The sequence below is a fragment of the Acanthochromis polyacanthus genome, chromosome 4 (genome assembly GCF_021347895.1).
Source record: "Acanthochromis polyacanthus isolate Apoly-LR-REF ecotype Palm Island chromosome 4, KAUST_Apoly_ChrSc, whole genome shotgun sequence".
Classification (NCBI taxonomy): domain Eukaryota; kingdom Metazoa; phylum Chordata; class Actinopteri; family Pomacentridae; genus Acanthochromis; species Acanthochromis polyacanthus.
The window spans coordinates 40,235,583-40,254,988 of NC_067116.1; the positions used below are offsets into that span (position 1 = coordinate 40,235,583).

The window sequence follows — 19,406 nt, forward strand, 5'->3', positions numbered from 1 at the left end:
GACAAATGAACCCACAGTGAATAAAAATGTGACGGGAGCAAAGAACCCCCAGGAACTGCTTTGGTTCCAGAGATTTGTCTCATTTTAGCTCGGATTTTGTCTTCGCGGATTCTTTTTTTTGCCTTGTTGCATTTATTATGTATAAGACAGTGAAGAGAGAGACAGAAAAGTGAGTAGAAGAGTGGGGGAATGACATGCAGTCAGTGGCCATGGCTGGATTCAAACCCATAACTGCTGCGTCAGGAACTATAGCTCCTGTTTATGGGTCGCCTGCTCAGCCAGCTGAGCTCTGTGGACGCCCATCTCCACTGATTCTTGGGAAAAATATCCAACTCTTGAGCTACTAAGTGCTGACTACTACTAAGTCAGTCTGTATAGCATTAGATGCTGGGTACACTGAGTTTTTAGAACCTTTCTTTCCCAGAAAACATCTGTCGGAAGCGAGAGCAGTGACCCTGAACCAGAACATTGCAGAAAACCCAAACTATCCACTGAAAGACACAATAACGCTCAGTAAGGTCAGGTGGTCAGAATCTGCAGGCTTTCTGTTTGAGTTTGGGCTTTTTTTGGACATAAAAGAAATCCCTTGATCCATTGTTCATATGAAATAATCTGATTCCAGCAGCTTTAAAGAGCATCACCATAAATAATCACTTTTATTGAAGAAGAAAAGCTCCGACTTCGGAGAAGTTTCATCATATAAAAGAGGATTTTATTGCTCAGTATGAATATTAATGAAAAGTTCAAACGATATGTCATCCGAAACCGTGGCTGAAAAGGGGCTTTTTGAAATGCCATTTGCAGCATGCAAACACAGGGGCTAAACTATTTATCAATCAATTTGCGGCATACGTTTTACCTTCCAGCCTGGAGCTGTGGCTGCATTGTGCTTATCTGACTGTCAGGGCTGCTGGCACAGCCTCAGGAAGGAGGGCTGTGACCACATATTATTGTCCCTGTCCAACCCATCACTCACACACACACACACATCGATCAGCAGAGCGCAGCCACTCCTACCAATATAACACTTGTTCCACCATCATGAGTTAGGACCGCGGTCTGTGGCCTCAGAAAATGCAGGTGGGCGTCAGGAAACCGAGGCGGCGAGGAAAGAGATGGGGTGAACTGTCCCAGCAGCCACCAGCCGCCCACGCCTCAATACCTCTTATGTCTCCAACACACACATAGTCAGTATGTGTGTGTGGGTGTGCGCGGCAGTGATGTCTGACGGGGGGAAAACATGGCCTCCGTCCCCTCTAGGCAGAGGGAGGGGAAAAAAAAAACGACTTATTTAACACAGTGAGAGAACACCTGACATTAAATCTGTGTGAGATGGTGCCAGACGGAAACACAATGGAGAATAGAGGGACGGAGACAAAAAAGCCAGGCGATAGAGGAGGGAGGGGAGAGGAGGGGGGAGGCGAGCGGGTCCCTGTTGGCCGGCCTTGAGGAGAGCTGTGGGGCTGACTGAGATATGAAAGGTCTTCTTGCCCCTAATGACTGTGCTGCCTGGTAATGCTGTGAGTCACACGGCAATGTGAGGAAGATAAGAACACTGCCAGGTCCTCTCAGTCAGCTCTCTGGGCTCACACACATTTGAATGGATGTGCCTGTGTGCACATGCATACACACACCACGCACAGATGCAGTCGTGTTTTTCGCTATTATCAGCTGTTAAAATGCGACAGAAAACGCGATTTTCATTCTGTATTACGCCCGCTAAAAGGTAGCACAAAGTTACACACATCTAACAGTGCAGCGTAATGCTTTATAACAAGAACAACAAAAGTTTAATGACTGTTTTTCTGAGCCATTGTGTAATTAATTAACCACTTATGTGTCTACTGCTGCATATGAATCCCTGGATGCACATGTAAGTGCACACGAGTTATCAGCTGTTAAAATGTGACAGAAAATGTGATTTTCGTTCTAAATTACACTCACTGAAAGGTATGACAAAGTTACACACATCTTACTTTAGCTTTATAGCAAGAAAAACACAACCACAAAAGTTTAATTAACATCTTTGTGACCCGCTGTGCACAAAAAGCACATTCTAAAGCTATGCTGAGGAATTTATATTATTATTTCACACCAAAAAATACGATTTCATACATTTCTTTGTGCATGAAACACTCTTATTCACTCTTATTCAAGTACTATGTGTTCATAATTGTGTTGAATATTAGGAAAGTTTGCAGCTTCCTTTGTAGAATAGTGTGAAATTATTCCATCACTTATGCATCTGCTGCTGCATATAAATCCTTGTGTGCACATGTATGTACATACCAGTCACACCTGCACCCCCGCCTCCACGAAGTGGAAAAGGGGGATATAGGTTTGGCCTCCGTCCGTGCATCTGTGCGTCCGTCCGACATGAAGGGGACAGCTTTTCTCGGAAACTATTACAGCTAGGATTACAAAATTAGTGTGTAGCTTCACACCATGGACACCTTGATCAAGTTCAAAAATGAGACCTGTGCGATAATATTTAACAGAGTTATGGCCCTTTATCACTATTTTGGATACAGACTCATAGACATCACATGTGGCGGGGGATATTGATGACCATGTCGTCTTGTTTGCTGTTAAAATGTGACAGAAAATTTGCTTTTTGATTCTAAATTACACTGACTGAAAGGTATGACAAAGTTGCACATCTTACTTTAGCTTCATAACAAGAAAAACACGACACCAAAAGTTTAATTAACATCTTTCTGACCTATTAACTAAAAAGCACATTCTAAAGCTATGCTGAGGAATTTATATTTAGTATTTCACACCAAAACAATTTAGATTTCATACGTTTCCTTATTCATAAAACACTCTCATTCAAGCATTATATATTCAGAATTGTGCTGCATATTAGAAAAGTTTGCAGCTTCCTTTGTGAATCAGTGGAGTAGTGTGAAATTATTCCATCACTTATGTATCTGCTGCTGCATATAAATCCTTGTGTTCATGCAAGACATAAAAAATCAATGGCAGTGTTCTCAAATAGGGTACATTTAAGCTTTATAAGATAATATCACACCAGCGATGTTGTGGTTTCGCACATTTTATTGAAGCTTCATTGAGAGACCATTTGTAGTGTAAACAGCAGCATGTGAATGAGCAAACTCTGAAACTATTCTAAAACTAACTTCATATCAATCCTTTTGAAAAATGGGCTGTTCTCTGTTGTTGATTCACCCTTAAATGGGCGCACTTTGCTTTCTGATTTGCTCCCATTTTTTCTCAGTTAATTTGCTCTCAAAGTATTAAACATCAAACGAAACTGCGCAACTTAATTTTTGCCAACAATGCTGGTTGGTTTTCTGTGCAACAAAGTGTCAGCATGGCAAGTTATTTTGAATTCATGTCAAATTTAATCATAGTTACAACCTGCACACAGCTTTATGTCTCCATATCCATTCCTCTTCACTGAATTACTTATGAACTCATTGCATAATTGCATGAAAGTGTTAATATGTAGATATATTAATATACATGCAATGCAGTCATTGCATATGTTGCAGAATTTGCCGGGTGTGCACATCTGCAAGCAGGCTGCTGTTTATGGACAAAATATGTCCATTAGGCATGAAGTACACATCTTTTCCTATTTCTACAGCATATGTTATCTCACCATAATGGTTCTGCCGTTTCCATTTTCCACACAATCTCTTCTATGCTGTTACGTAAAGATATCTCTGCTGCAAGCATTTCATGGTCAGATTCATGTAAAAACAGAATTTCATAACACAGTGCTAAAAGATCGAGGTAGCCTTGACTGTTCTGATTTTTTAAAAAAAGAGTAAATATTTCTGGTCTTTATAATTATTAGGAGTTTAAGAGTAAATGCAGAAATTTTGAAAAAATAGTGTGGAGGTTGCAGGGTTAAGGAAAACCGTTCAAAAACATCTGTGATACGAACAAACGAGCGGAGTGATTCAGTTTTCATGTTTCTGAATTATAACACTCTGATTAGGAGCTACAAATCCCAGGCGAACCTGCATGTCAGAACACAGGTGGGCTCCATTTGATGTTATTATAAATGCTGTTTATGCTCTTGAATCATGAATCTGGGCTTTATCATGACACACTTGAATAAGACCCACAGTAAACAAGTGTCGCCTTCTTTTTCTTGATCATTTGGCCTTGTTGCGCTGCAGAATTGCATCATAAATTTGGTAATTCTCAGATTGTGGTGTCACTCCTTCGTAACGCGGCCTTTAAGATCATTTAAAATGATGCCATGATAAGCAAACGATATGACTTTAATATCATAGCATCAGTGTTATCTTGATATATTGCCTAACTAGTGTGTTTACTGAAGGGCTTTTTGCACTGCGTTGCATCAGACTGCTGCAGGTGGTGTTTTTTTAAATCCCCTGTTGCTGTTTTGATCATCACGTCTGAGGTCAATGGAGAAGGCTGAATATTTAACAAAGAACATTTTCTGTATTAATACAAACTCATGGATGCGATGAAACGTGGTGGTTCTTACATGTATGTAGGTGGGATCGCCAACCCGCACATGCATTATATATACTGTACAATCATACATATTCATCACTTCAAGAGCCTTTTTTTTTTTTTTTTAAACTTCTCTCTTTCTGTTTCTCTCCTACACATACATGAACACAATTAGAAAGAAAATCTCTGCCAGCATCAGTCATTTTCTGTTCGTCTTCCCCTCTTTCTCTCCCCCACTTCACCCCCTGAAGATGTCCTGTTCTGCTTGGGGGATGCTTGTGTCAGATGTGATACATTCGCCACCTCATAATTGGTTTTGTAATTAAATGTTTCTGCTTGGTTGATCACAAAGGACATAGTATTCTCCCTAATTAGGCTGAAAATTCAATATCCTAATTCTTTTGCCTTTTTTCCGTCTCCCATGTTGACCAAATGATTGTTGATGAATGCAGGCCTTGTTGTCACTCCGCGCATTTTCTCTTTGTCCTTTGCTTTCCGCCGTCTCTTTATCTCCACCCTGTATTTGCCCTTTTGATTGTCTGCTGCTGTCCTTTCCTCGCCCTCTTTCACTTTTCGCTTTCTTTCCTCGTGAATGCAAGAGATAGCAGGTGAGGCATTTTCCCCGGAGGTGGCCCTTTGCCAACACATCAGCCTATAGCGGCGTGACGTGTACATGCAAACAAAAGGCAATTCCGTACAGAACGCTTTTAAAGAGCGGCTGGGCATCATTATAAGAAGCACTTAGCGAGATTGTTTGATCAATATTGCGTTGATCGTGCTCTCCAAGGAGCTCTGGGTTTTCAATCGTCCAGCCCAAATGTCTTTTTCTGTGTTGGACCATCAGGAGATTCAGTTTCATTGCCTTTTTTTTGGCTGCTAAATGAATCCATTTAAAAAAAAAAACCACATGTGGAGTCGCTTTCATTCCTTGTAGTCGTGATCATTTTCTAGCATTGCCTCGTCGTTTAATGTGTGCTCACCGTCTAACGTCTCAGATTCTTCATTCAAGTTCAGCCCTCATTGTATCATCTGCCTGTTTTAATGTTGTTCTGTTTAGATTCACAACTCAGTTTTGCGGCTCAGTGACACATAAACATCAGTTTTGGAGAAAAGAAGGTTACTAAAAGGCTATAAACTGTGAAAATCTGGTCGCAAAAGCATCAATGAAATACATTAAAAATGGTGGAATGCTGTAACCTAACAAAAACTGTGAAAAGGAGTGAAAATGTCTTTGAAATAAGGTTGTTCTTAGTGGATTTAAATGCAGTAAGGCTGTGTGTGTGTTTATGGTTGCTTGTAATGAGAGTATGAAAAGGCGGGGGGGGTTGGCACTTCTTCAGCAACTTGATGGCAACACCTTTGACCAATCGCACTCGAAGCACTTTTTGCACTTACTAAAGGTTTTTCCTTATGTCTGAATTCTTGCTTGTGTTGTACGTCGCTTTGGACAAAAGCGTCTGCTAAATGAAATTGTAGAATTGTATTTTCTAAGTGTTGAAGTTTGAATGAAAATGCATTTTTTATTCTTTATTACACTCACTAAAAGGCATGGCAGAGTTGGAACTACACTCATGTAATGATGACTTTACTAGTTATTATCTGTAATTTAGCAAAATAGAGAAACCTGTGAAATAGCATTAAATTGCTCCAAATACTGCAGCTAAAATCCTTCATTTTCAACAGTGTAGTTCCAGCAAATTTTCAGTTTGACAGCAAATGTTATGCAACATAAATAAACTCCAAGACAGCTGTTTGTTTAAGTATTCCCTTTTTGTGATTTATATATTTCTTTCCATTTTTTTCATTTTTTTTCTCAGATTTCCTGCCCTGATTTACTCTCATTTTTGTGATATGCTGCAATTCACTATATAATAGGCTTCCCAGGGCCCAAGGGATCCACATTGCATTCTCTGTACGCAGCTGCATAACAAAACACATATCTGATGTCTTTGTGCGTTTTGTCAAAAAAAAAAAAGTTGCATTTCTACATATATTTCCAAAAAAGCCAATTTCCTTCCAGGCAAGCAAACAGCATGACGCCTATGAATCACAGTTTGGTTTCTGTGACAGTTTGCAGCAGTTTACTCAGCAGGTTTGTCAGGTGGAGGCATGTCGGGGGTGATTCAGGTTAAATGTTGTGGTCAAGGATGGCATCTGTGAGTGTTTGCGAATGTCTGCGGCGTTTGTGTTTCCACCGGGGACTCGGCTGACCCCACGATCTGTGGATCCTGCTGCAGGTCGGTTGCACCGCTGAGCCGGCCACATGCCACATGGATGACAGATTCCCTCTTCTTCTTTCCTGTTTTTTTTCTCTCTCTCTCTCTGTCCCCCTCTCTCTTAATTCCTGCTATCTCTATTATCTCGCCCCATCTCGTGTGCCTGTCGTTTTTGTTTGTTTGTGGCCTGTGGTGTGTTCAGTCAGGATTACCATCAAACGGTGATGACGGGTTGCAGAGGGATACGGATTAGTTTTAACATGCTGAGTAAGACCGCAGCAGTCGGAACGGCACATTGCTGCTAATTTGGTACCGCTGTTAATTTATCCTCCGCCCACATGCACAAACACACACATACGCACTCACGCACACATTTTCTCCCATGCATGGAGAGTCACTCTGTTTTCCAGTCAGAAGTGTGCATCAGGGATTTTTTCTTTCTGGAAATGACAGACCTGTTGTTAATGAGTGGAGACGAGGTTTCGCCAAGGCTTTGTGTGCGCGTGTGTGCGCGTGTGTGTGTGTGTGTGTGTGTGTGTGTGTGTGTGTGTGTGTGTGTGTGTGTGTGTGTGTGTGTGTGTGTGTGTGTGTGTGTGTGTGTGTGTGTGTGTGTGTGTGTGTGTGTGTGTGTGTGTGTGTGTGTGTGTGTGTGTGTGTGTGTGTGTGTGTGTGTGTGTGTGTGTGTGTGTGTGTGTGTGTGAGTGTGTGTTGTGTATACAGTATACAGTACGAGTGTGTGTGGGAGAGTTCTGGCTCAATGGCGGCTCTTGGCAGATCTTAGCTCTCTTCTCCCCGGTTGCTAACATCAGGGGACCAGCCAGGCATGTAATGGAAACTTTGGAGATTTAGAGGAGCTGCTTGCTAAATACGACCCCCTGATGTAGCTTAGATGGCTCCTATTGTACGAGCATTACTAAATCAGGTCATCGTGATAACTTATTACATTTTACGAGATGACAAAAAAAGAAGAAGAACATAAAAGGTTGCTCCCAAATAAGGAAACGTGCAAAAGCTTTGATCTGAACCTGTTTGGTGATTCGGTTACACCAAACATCAGAATACTGATCGTAGCCGCAGGTGAAACACCGTGTTTGTGGGGTATTTTTCATCATTAAGCCGAGGCTTAGTCCCAGTGAAAAGATTGTTGATCATCTCAGAGAAAAGGCTGAGTTTCGGACAATAGATGGAAAGCAGATGCAGAAGGTGGAGCCTCTTCAATTTTAATGGTGTCTGACTGCTGCAGGTTGTTTGGAGCAGATGTGTTGTAGCAACAGAGAACCTGTTGTTGGTCCTATGTGTGTGTGATCGCGTGCATTTGTGTGCCTGTCAATGCTTTTGGATGCTTTTGTGCGTCTCTGGAAAATGATGTTTGTGCCTGTGCTCAGAATTCCAAAAGGCGAGGAATGCACTTGCTCCATCAACATCTGCACAGGAGAACTAGCCTGGCGAACATCTGCCTCATGAGCGAGCGGCTGATTAAAGGCTGCTGCCTGCTTAGTGTCTGCTTTATATAAATACAGATTTGCATATGCAAACATGCTTACGCTCGTGCACCGTCTCTCCTCTGTTTTTCCGCACTCTTCTTCTGTAAATCTCCCCGCTTTCATTCACAACTACATCCATATTTGCACCGAGGCGTGTGCTCCTGTGTAACTCATCTGTGCTGCAGATTAATTTTTCAGAGCCCAGGCAGCTCTGCCTCTGTCAGTAAGAGGAGCAGGAGGAGGAGGAGGAGGAGGAGGAAGAAGAGGAGGAGGAGGGTTGCAGTCGTCTGGGTCTCGGGAAGGCTTGCCAGCCAGCACAGGTGGCGTTTTGTCTGGATTCTGCCCAGGGAGTGAGGGGTGCAGAGAGAGAGGACAGGAGGCATCAGGACATACAGCATTTGTATTTATATATGATTGTTTCATTTACCGATTCGCTGCTTGATCCTTTATAATTAGTTTTTTTTTAAACTATGGAAATCACAGTAAAACCTTAATCCTGCTGACTGCACAAACAGACTTCTACCTGAAAGTGCCAGATTACTCCCCAGAACAGACAGATAAGGGTTAATAAAATGCAGCAAGGGATGAATTTGCGACGCTCCAACTGGCAATCGGAACTCAATAATTGAAATGTTTAAGGCTGTAAACCTTGTTTTTATTCTGCACTCATGAAATGTTTCATTTTATGTGTACAAGCGCTGCCAAATGAACACATTTGTGCAGTGGTTTGGCTCCTCTAAGTATTTACGCCCATCTCTGAGATGCTGGCAGTGAGACTGGGTTGTTATTAAGAGTGCTTCATCTGGCTTTGTGATTACAGCTCTGACCAAGCTGACAGACTGCAACCCCACCGACAAACAGCATGCAAATGATTCCCGCACATGAGCTTGCATCTGTGCCGCGACACACACAGGGAGACACACAAATGCATGTACACGGAGTTATTGGCTCTGTGCATATGGTGACATGATGTACGTGGGTGTATATGTGAGCGACACGCATATATGTGCCGTCACAGCCGTGGCTCGATTTGTCACATGTGCTGTGCCATTACAAATTTACACCTCACACTTGACACACCCCATGCACCCCAACACTCACACACACCCCACACTGGCACATGAAAACACTTCCTCCTTTCCTGTTTCTTTTTTTCCTGCTGAAAAACGAGAACCCTGCAGGGAGCCAAGTGGGAAGGTGGGGGAGAGCGGCGAAGGGTGGAGCATCTGGAATAACATTCACCCGTCTCTCATATCACCGCTTTGCCTCTGATCTCCTGCACACACATTCACCCGCAAACACACACACACACACACACACACTCACACAGCTACGAACTGTCATTTGACATACCAGCTATCAGCACCACCATCGCTTCTGCTTCAACCCTGCTCCTCTTTCTGATGACATCAGTGCGGGTGGTGGTCTTGAAGTAGACCCCATCTGGTGTGTGTGTGAGTGTGTGAGTGGCAGAGCTGGTGCCATCCTGGCTGGGACGGGAGCAGTCTGGGGAGGGGGCTGGCTGCTGTCGACCAGTAATCTACTGTACATCACCACTCGCTGTGCACACACAGGTGGCTGACTGGGCTCCATAAATTTAAACCGCAGTCGGTATCTTGTGGCTTTAAAAGTCAAAGGTCACCGCTCTGATTTATGTTTAATACCCACGAAAAAAAAAGCTAATTCCTGCACACAGAGATTTACTGCTGTGATATTAGGTTCTTTGTTCGTTTGTTGTCATTTACCTTTTGGTTACATAGGGGACTTCCAACTTCAAATCTGACAAATCTGAGGAATGATGAAGAGTGTTTTATTTTTTCCTGACTATTTTGCTTGTGACATGCTAAAACCATTTACCTCATGAAGGTGTGAAATGTTGTGTAAAGTTTGATTGGATTTGATAAGCGAAAAAAGTCTTTCTATTGTCTATAGCTCATGTCCACTATGAGCCCTGAACGTCTCTGGTGGTTGAAAATCGTAGAATTCAAGGAATGGATTTGACATTTAAAACGGCTAAAAGTTACTGAATAAGTAAAACATTACAGGATAATGATGGAAATAGTAGAATGACTTGTGTTAATGTTGAAATTTATGACCAGCATGTGAACACTCTGACACTGTACTTTCTGTCGAGGCAGGAGATTAACTTCAAAGCAATTTCTCTCAGTTTCGCTACACCGACATTTATTACTATTTGGGACTGTGGGGCACAAGCTACTATTATGCGGCACTTACACGAGTCACGACTTCCCATTTCAAAGAACGAACGCGGGAGAATGTAACTGTGACTCAGCTTTATTTAATAATTAAACTGGCCTCGTGTAGTCGGATGCCTCGTGGTGGAGACATTAGCCTTAAATCTGTTGCTTGTTTTAAAAAAAATCCTGAGGCTGGCGTTGGATTACACTCTGCCAGTCACCAGCAGCTGTGCACGTGTACGTACGGGTGTGCACGAAGACACTTGGAGTCTCTGCAGGCTACGTTCAGACTGTATCAATGTGATTGACAGCGTTAATGGTGTGATAATTCCACACATCAGGCAACTGAGAAGCTTCATTTCACAGAGCGGTTTGGATAATCAGCCTCTGAAAAATAAACCCACTTTTTCTTCTATTTGCTTCATCATTTTGTCTTTCTCCTCTTCACTTTTACCCCTCCTGCATATTAAACTCTCTCTGTGTTTCATTCCTGCAGGATGAATGCCGTAACTTCATGAAGGTCCTGCTCAGCAGACAAGGAGGCCTGTTTTTGTGCGGCACCAACGCCTTCAACCCTCTGTGTGCCAACTACACTGTAAGGAAACGCTTGATCACACCTGTCAATACACACCAGGGAGTGGCGCGAATCTGCATTAATTCATCTGACTGGATTGACAGAATTGATGAATAGCTTATCTGCTTTTTCCCAAAGAGAGATCCTGTTTTTACAGCTCAATTAGTTGGTCTGTTCAGGTGAAAATTTACAGCTTGATTAGAGCTGTTTGTTCAGCACTTAGAGGCGGTGTTGACTTCCACCCCTGGAGTTATTTATCTTTGTTGTCTGGCAGTTCCAGTGCCTTGTTTCCCAGCGATACAACAGTTGTTATTTCTCGGTGGTTAAACTTTGTGGTCTGCCGAGCTTGTTATCATTGAGAGTCAGAGACGGAAAATCAAGAAGAACACAAAGAGGTTGAAAGAGGAAGAGGAGAGTATTCAGAGAGTAAAGGCTGCAGACGTGACTTGTTTACCTGGTTTGATTTTTTTAAATTTTTTTTTATTTGTGGTAAAGAGAAAAAAAGCAATCCCACAGATGGAGGCAGAATTTAAGAGATACAAGAGCTGCAAGTGTCGGCTGGCCTGATTAAGGCAATTAGCCGTGGCGTTTTCTGCATGTTTCCTCCACTTCGTCCCAAAAATACATTCGTCAGACTCGGAAGGTTTGCATCCATCAAGCAGCAACTCACCTGAATCCTCCGCCGTGCAGCCGAGTGTGCTCCACTTCCACAGCCAAACCTCGTCTCGCTCAATTACAGTAACAACTTCAAACTTGTGGAAGAAGAAACTACACATAAATATTAATCATCGGCTCGGCTGATTTCACATCATCCTGCAGTGATATTAAACGAGGAATGAAGGCAGTTGAGTCGGAGAGAGAAGGAGAGAGAGAGAAAAGATCCTTTTGCTATCAAAGGCTTTTTCAGATAAGTGTTATTTTCAGTCGCTCACATTTCAAATGCAGCGCAACAGTGGAACACTGAGACATACCTGGCCCATTATCTGTCAGCCACTAATGACATTCTACAACAGAGTATAACACACCTGTCTCTGCCTGATAGGCTGCCTGTTTCTCTGGGGACTAGTTAGTGATGCTAGCTACTGCTTTATTTATAGCAGGGTTTTAATGAAATGACACCACTAAATTATTTCATTTTCAACTGCGGATTGGAATTAGTGAGCTGAAACTCTGCGGTTCTCTTGAAATCGTTGCTGCTTGTGGCTCCATTTTAAGTCTGTGTGTTTTTTGTAATTGACAGGAAAACCGAAAAAGCAATGATTTCAATGAATATATACATGCACTGGTGTAAATATGAATTATTAACGCAACTCAGTGTGGGCGCATTGATCCGTGTGTGTGTCTTATTTGTGTGTGTCACTCTCCTGCCGCTGAGCCTAATTGCCACCAGTGAATCATTAGTTTGCATTTATGGTAGCACACCCTAATTGCCGTTCTCTTGTGGCTTGTTTTTCGAGGCGTTTGTATTGTTTGGTGATTGATGCATGCTTCTGGGTGCATACGTTTGACAGGGGGACAATCTGGAGATGGTGGGAGACACAGTGAGCGGGATGGCGAGATGTCCGTATGACCCCAAACACGCCAATGTAGCTCTGTTTGCAGGTAAGACGCACCTTTTGTTTTAATCTTTGCTTTCCCACCTGTTGTTGCACTGTGCACTGATACAGCAATGAATCATGAAATCAGAAATATCACTGTCCCCTCATAGAAGACTTTTTAATTACTAACTTTTTTTTTTAGATTTTTGTCCCTTGAATACACCAAAATGATGATGATAATAACTTTATCTGTATAGCACCTTAGCGTATAGCAAGTCTTAAGGCACTTTACAATAAAACAAATGTAACAGCAGACACATGTCTGATCACAAGCTTGCAACATAAATAAGATAGTTAAAGTTAACAATAGTTAAATCAAGCCAAGACATTTCTTTAATATACCACATCTAAGACAACAACTTCTGCTCCAAAGTGCCTTTTCAGTAAAAAGCACTATGGACCAATCAGCAACATCCAAGGCTGAAAAATGAACCCAACATGGAAGTGACAAAAACTGCAGTTTTTTTGAACGATCACTTGAGGCTTGCTCCACTAGCATGTCAATCCCGTAGAACCCCGTGTAAAAAATGTCCAAATGGACTTGTTTACAGCCTGGTACATAAGCAGTTTTGGTCTCTACAGTTAGTTTCCTTGTTCTTGGCAGCTGTACAGGGGGTGAATTTTTATATAACTCATCCGTTTAAATTGTATTATCACTTAAAATTATGCATAGGTAAGGGCGTGGTCGCTCTGAGTGACAGGTGGGTGAGGTTACAGGACAGTCCATGCAACAAATCGCCACAAGCATTCTAACTGTATCATGTCTTCTCAAAATGTAAGTATTTATTAAGGGCTTAGAAATGAAAGTAAGCAACCTTTTGGATTATTAAAGTTGAGATTACACCTGAGTTATTTGCAAATTAGGTATTATACCTTAAAAAATACATAAAATACTGCTTTACTTCCCTATAACACATACAGCATTAATTCTGTAACTCTACAGAGTTTCAAACATTGACGTAACTAATGTAATAATATGATTACACTCTACGGTATTATAAATTACAGATGCAATTTTGTGTCTAAAACCCTGCAATTTAGGATTTAGTTGTTACATTATAAGTTGTTGCATTATACATAGAAGCCTAACAATACCAAGCGTGTGTGATTCCTCCGTTTCATTCAACTCCTTTTAAACACTCCATTAATAATCAAATCATCATCGTTCTGCGGCTGAAGCTGTGGGGAGCCATTTACGGTTCAGCCATCAGCCTCTTATCTAATATTAGCCGGCAGTGAAAAATGTAGCTGTTTTTTCTCCTGCGTGGGAGCGCAAAGTTGAAAATTACGTTGCTGTAATTACATTACCGGCTGGTCAATCATATCACCTTAACAATGCGGGACTGTCAGAAATGGCTGCATTAGCTGCAGGTTCAGTTTGTGGTTGTTGCTCTGACAGTTTGTCTAACTTACCATTGTGTGTGTGTGTGTGTGTGTGTGTGTGTGTGTGTGTGTGTGTGTGTGTGTGTGTGTGTGTGTGTGTGTGTGTGTGTGTGTGTGTGTGTGTGTGTGTGTGTGTGTGTGTGTGTGTGTGTGTGTGTGTGTGTGTGTGTGTGTGTTAGAGGGGAATCTGTTTACAGCCACAGTTACAGACTTCCTGGCCATTGATGCGGTGATCTATCGCAGCCTCGGGGACAGTCCCGCTCTGCGCACCGTCAAGCACGACTCCAAGTGGTTCAGAGGTACCTTCAGACACGTTTGTGCACGCTTGTTAAGCTGTGTTTGTTTGGTGCGGCTGCAGTTTTGCCAAGCATATCTCCAATTCAGCATCATCGGATGTTGTCATCGGAGTCTGCTGCTGTGAGTTCGTGTCCACATTACTCAGCAGGATTGATCCGTGAGTCGGTAGCAGACGTCTGACATCTCCATGTTCTGCTCTCTGACCTTCCACACCACGGTCCGACTTCCACTCAGTCAGGTTGCAGAAGGTCCTGGGTGTAATAGCGCCCAAATGCATAGCGTGAAACTCATTCCCCTGAAATGTTAGGGAGTCATAATGCGCTTATTGTTTGCTGTGAAATCCCCTTTCAGCATGTAATGAAATTAAGCATGGCTTGTGCCTCTTTCTCGCTGCCCCCATGTTACTTTGGTGTTGTGGGAATTAATGATGCATTGACGAATGGGGATGCTGTTCTCTACATGCTTTCTCCTCGTCCATCTTTATTTCATTAAACCTTCACCTCTCCTGTACACCTCCTCCTTCTTCTTCTAACTTTTTCTCTCTCTCTCTCTCTGACAATACAGAGCCATATTTCGTCAGCGCCGTGGAGTGGGGACCTCACATCTACTTCTTCTTCAGAGAGATAGCCATGGAGTTCAATTACCTGGAGAAGGTATAGAAGTCATTCTGATGGAAATACATCCTCCTCTCCTCCTGAACTTTCAGCATTCACACAGAGGATCTGCAGGGTCCATTCAGAGCATCTTTTCAAAAAGCGCTGTAAAGGACTGTGTGAATGTGTCGTTAAACTACAAGCATGAAAGGAGATGCTGGTCTAATATCGCTCAGTTGCTATTATTTGATTGTCAATATCAGCTTATTTTCCCACAGCTCCACTGACCTTTCAGCCTTGTATTTGTTTGTGTGCATATCTAATCCAACGAATCACGGCCTGAAGAAATGTCTGAATTAACCTCAAACAGGGTCTTTTATGGCGACTCTGTAGGTTTCCCGTCCTTACCGGCGCTGCGGATACGTCTTTATTAAAAAATAACAGTATCGAGAAAGGTGCTTTGCTAATAAATTAGCAATTCATATTTCGGGAGAAGTGCTTGCACAAGGTCTCTGCCTTTGACATGTTTACAGAGAGCATAGTAAATGGATACTTCGCCGTTGCGTGTTCAAAGAGGCAATTTTGAGATGCACTGACATTCTCATGAATAATTGATATTAAATTTACCATTATAAAACAATGATGTGTCAAAACAGGGTTTCCACATTGCAAATAACATGCAAATGACTCTTTAGAGATCACCGTGGAGTTGAAAAGAGCTTTTAAATATTCCGTTTTTGAAGATGAAACTAGCACCTCGGAAAATATTACCTAACTCCCCCGCTTGTCATTGGAGTTATATACGAGCTGTGCATATGCTAGAAGTACACTGTCGTTTTCTATGACTACATCTGATTCTCTGTGTGACTCCTCACAGGTGGTGGTGTCACGCGTTGCCCGAGTCTGTAAACGCGATCAAGGCGGGTCGCAGCGAGTCCTGGAGAAACAGTGGACATCGTTCCTGAAGGCCCGTCTGAACTGTTCTGTACCCGGCGACTCCCACTTCTACTTTAACCTGCTGCACTCCACCAGCCCCATCATCAGGATGCACGGCAGGGACATCATACTTGGGGTGTTCTCCACTCCGGCAAACAGGTAAACTCACAAGTATGACTTTTTACCTCTTATATGTGAACATAAAGACACCCAGGATCAATAATTCCCAACCTCTGCATCCTTTTCAACAATGTATCAATTACCTTCAGCTAACTGTTTGACTGTGAACTGCTTTATTTTACCCTTTTACCATCACTTTTAGCTAACTGAATCAACTTCTTTGCACTTTTGCTCACGAGTTTGAATGCAATTTTAGTCAATTTCACTGTACTCCTCAAATTCCCACTAATATTCCCACATAACCCCAAGCAACTGTAGTTCCTAGCAGGGAATCACTTCTCCAGATTGCTCAACACGTCTTCCGTCAAACGTGTTTTTATTTGTGCCCATCTGTGGATGGATTTAAATCTATCCTGTCTCGGAGAAAAAAAAAGAGTATTCATTCATGCTTCGCGTTTTTTTCTAAAGAATACACCAACACATTTTGACATCCTTCCCATTGGGATTGGGAGATAGACACTCAGTGTGCAGCTGTACTCACACGGCTCACCTTGAAGATTTGCCAGACCGCTGTCGTTTGTTCCTTCACCTATGTAGTTGGAAAGCGCAAGGCTTCCTTAAGGCCAAGCGGAACTGTAGAGAAAAAAAGAAGTAAGTGGCTGCGTGGAGGAGCAGAGGTCAGGATTGTGAGGTACAGAGTAATTTAAGACACATGGAACGCTTTCATTGAGCACAAAGGGACGGGTTTTTTTTTTTGAAAGACAAGATTAAATTGAAAAAAGGTGAGAGGAGAGAGGAGATGTGGCTGGTAAATTGGGGATTATTGGAGTCTGAGGGTATTTGCAGAGCCAAAGACAACACAAGCAGCAAACCAGAGAAACGGAACAACAGGGACAAGGGAAGAATGTGACAAAAACATTTATGCACACCGTATACCTTCAGTATTAAGATGTATTAAATCTAGAATAGAAGTAGTACTATTAAATAACATAAGATAAGCTAGCATGGAATAACAGAACAGAATTTAACATAACAGCATAGCACAACATGAAAGCATAGCATAGCAAAGCATAACATAGCATAGCATGACATAACAAAGTAGTGTAGCATAGCATAACATGACAGCATAGTATAGTGTACTCTAGTATGGTGTATCATAGCATAACATAACATAATGTAGCATAACAGCATATCATAACGGCATAGCATAACACAGCACAGCATGACATAACACAGCAAGGCAAATCATAACATAGCCTAACATACCATGTCATAGCATAACATTACATGAAAACCATAGTATAATGTAGCACAGCATGGCAGAACATAGCATAGCAAAGCAGCATAGCATAGAATCACTTATTATACATGTCAAATCTTGCACGACATTCAAATAATACCCCCCAAATTTGAAAAATTGTTGACATAAACACGCAAATTAAATATACACAACTTACCAATGAATCTTTTAAGAGTTTTCTCACTACTTGAGTTTTCTCTGATTCCTTTCCTATATCCCTCATACAGTTGGAATAACCTGCTTCTCATGCTTTGTTCGAAATAATATGCAGTACAAAGCACTTGAGACGCTGTTTTTCGTGGCCTACTAGGCTGTCATCTTTAAACTAAGTGGGAGACTAAATTGCTTGCGAAGTTTTTTTCTTTCTGGCCACGTCCTCCGAAGTGGCACGGGGATAAGCATCCGCGGTATGTGCTTTAAAATAAAGTTTTACCGCAGTATATTGCATTCTAAGTGGTTTAAATCACAGACAAGAATTCAATATAGTTTTTCTGTGATAGCCCACTCATGTTCCACAACCTGAATGGCCTTGATACCACTTACAGCGTCTGGCAGTGCAAGTACATTATGGCAAACACTTACAAATGCTTGCAACTGCCTGCTGCTTGAGTCTGGTGCTGCATCAATACACCCTCTCACTTAAATGCAACCAGCAGGTTAATTGTCATCAGTCAGTGGTCCCAGGATCTATTTTTTAGAGTAGTAAAATAGTTGCAGGACAGCATCTCGCAGCAGTAGGCTCCCAGTAACACACCGGAGAGGAAAGAAGGGGGGAGAGTAAATATAAGAGGAGAAATGGGGATATGGAGAACAAAAGGGGAAGAGATAGATGAAAAGCTCAAGGATGAGGAAGTCAATAATGGACAACACGTGCATCCCCCTGCTCTCTGAGATCTAAAATTGTTTCATCAGCTGCATCTTATCTGCGTGTTTGAGTTGCGAGAGGGGGGCCGCTGCCTGCAGAGACAGATGGAGGCATCGCACACACAAACACACATTCACAAACACTTACAATGGTTCCCAGATAGCGGCATTTACAGCTCACCGACAGAGGAGAACCAGCTGAACACACACAGACACACACGACGCCGCCTGGGCAACCTCCGTCTTATTTTAAATAACCGCCAGCAAGACGGAGAGAAAGCGAGGTTTAGATGGACGGATAAGGAGATGTGTGATGCAGGAAAATGAACACAACGCAGCAGAGAGAATGTGCGAGGTGAGCTGCAAAACTCCCAGCGGTCCCCGTGTGGCCCACTGCGCCACGCTGGCTAAGTGCTTGCCAGACAAATTGGTTTGGCGAGCGGCGTGCAGCGAGCACAGTGTGAAGCAGAACCTGCAAGTGGAGGAATAGCTATTCTCTGCTGCCATTCGGCCCCGTGCAGCATATATTGGACTATAGTATGGGAATGAGGGGATGGAGTCATGGTTATACCGTCTTCTCCATCCTTGGCCACTGTGAAGTTACTCATCTCCTGCTCACATACTCGAGAGTTAACTTTACAGCCACATACCTCTGCTTCTCAACTACTACAAAGCTGCATTTATGGGATCCTTTAGTCTGTATTTGCACAGTATATTATCGCCCCCGGTTATCATTTCCTTTGTGCATGCACCTCTGAATCCCAAGGTCAGTATTCTTGAAGAAGGGATGAAAGAAAAGCTCAGATTTCCCACTGAGCACCTCCTGCACTCCTGATGCTTGGGAGTTCAAGGAGACACAGGGAACAGCAACAAACTCAGAGAGAGAATCTGAATATGAGACCTTTCGGGTGAAGAAGTATTTTTCTGGTTTGTTTAGCAACTCAGATAAGTGGATATGTGTCTAGAGATGCAGCGAAATGTCAAATGGAAGCCTTACCATCACTGGTGTCGAAAACAAACAAATCTCATTATTTTTTTATTCGTTTTTGTTCTGGCAGCTGAGATGTCTTCTGGAATAAACTGACATGAGCTCATTAGGTTTAATGGAGTGACGTAGGAATGCAAGGGGAAATAGCCCGTGCAAAGCAAAGTAAATCAAGTGCTTCCTGGAGAGCGGGAGGCCATGTTTGTTTTGGTTGTAAAGAATCCACTGTGGCAGGGTCAGACAGCAGGATGTCCTTCTGGGAAAAAGCAGCCGAGGGGAAATGAGGAGGACGAGGAGCAGGAGGAGAACAGGTTTTATGATGCCTGGGGAAGCGTGGCACTGAAGGAGGATGCACAGATGTGCAGCCTAGACCCCCCGGGCCTGCAAGTAGAGGAGGCAA

The 19,406-nt window shown here is 42.6% G+C and overlaps 1 protein-coding gene across 1 annotated transcript in view; it reads left to right on the plus strand.

Annotated features, from left to right (window-relative positions):
- Positions 1 to 19,406, plus strand: part of sema6bb (sema domain, transmembrane domain (TM), and cytoplasmic domain, (semaphorin) 6Bb) — a 155,130-nt gene that overhangs the window by 81,980 nt on the left and 53,744 nt on the right. Inside the window, 5 exon segments of the mRNA XM_051947179.1 lie at positions 10,853 to 10,951; positions 12,442 to 12,532; positions 14,091 to 14,210; positions 14,773 to 14,861; positions 15,679 to 15,896. Coding sequence (XP_051803139.1) covers positions 10,853 to 10,951; positions 12,442 to 12,532; positions 14,091 to 14,210; positions 14,773 to 14,861; positions 15,679 to 15,896 — 617 coding nt within the window.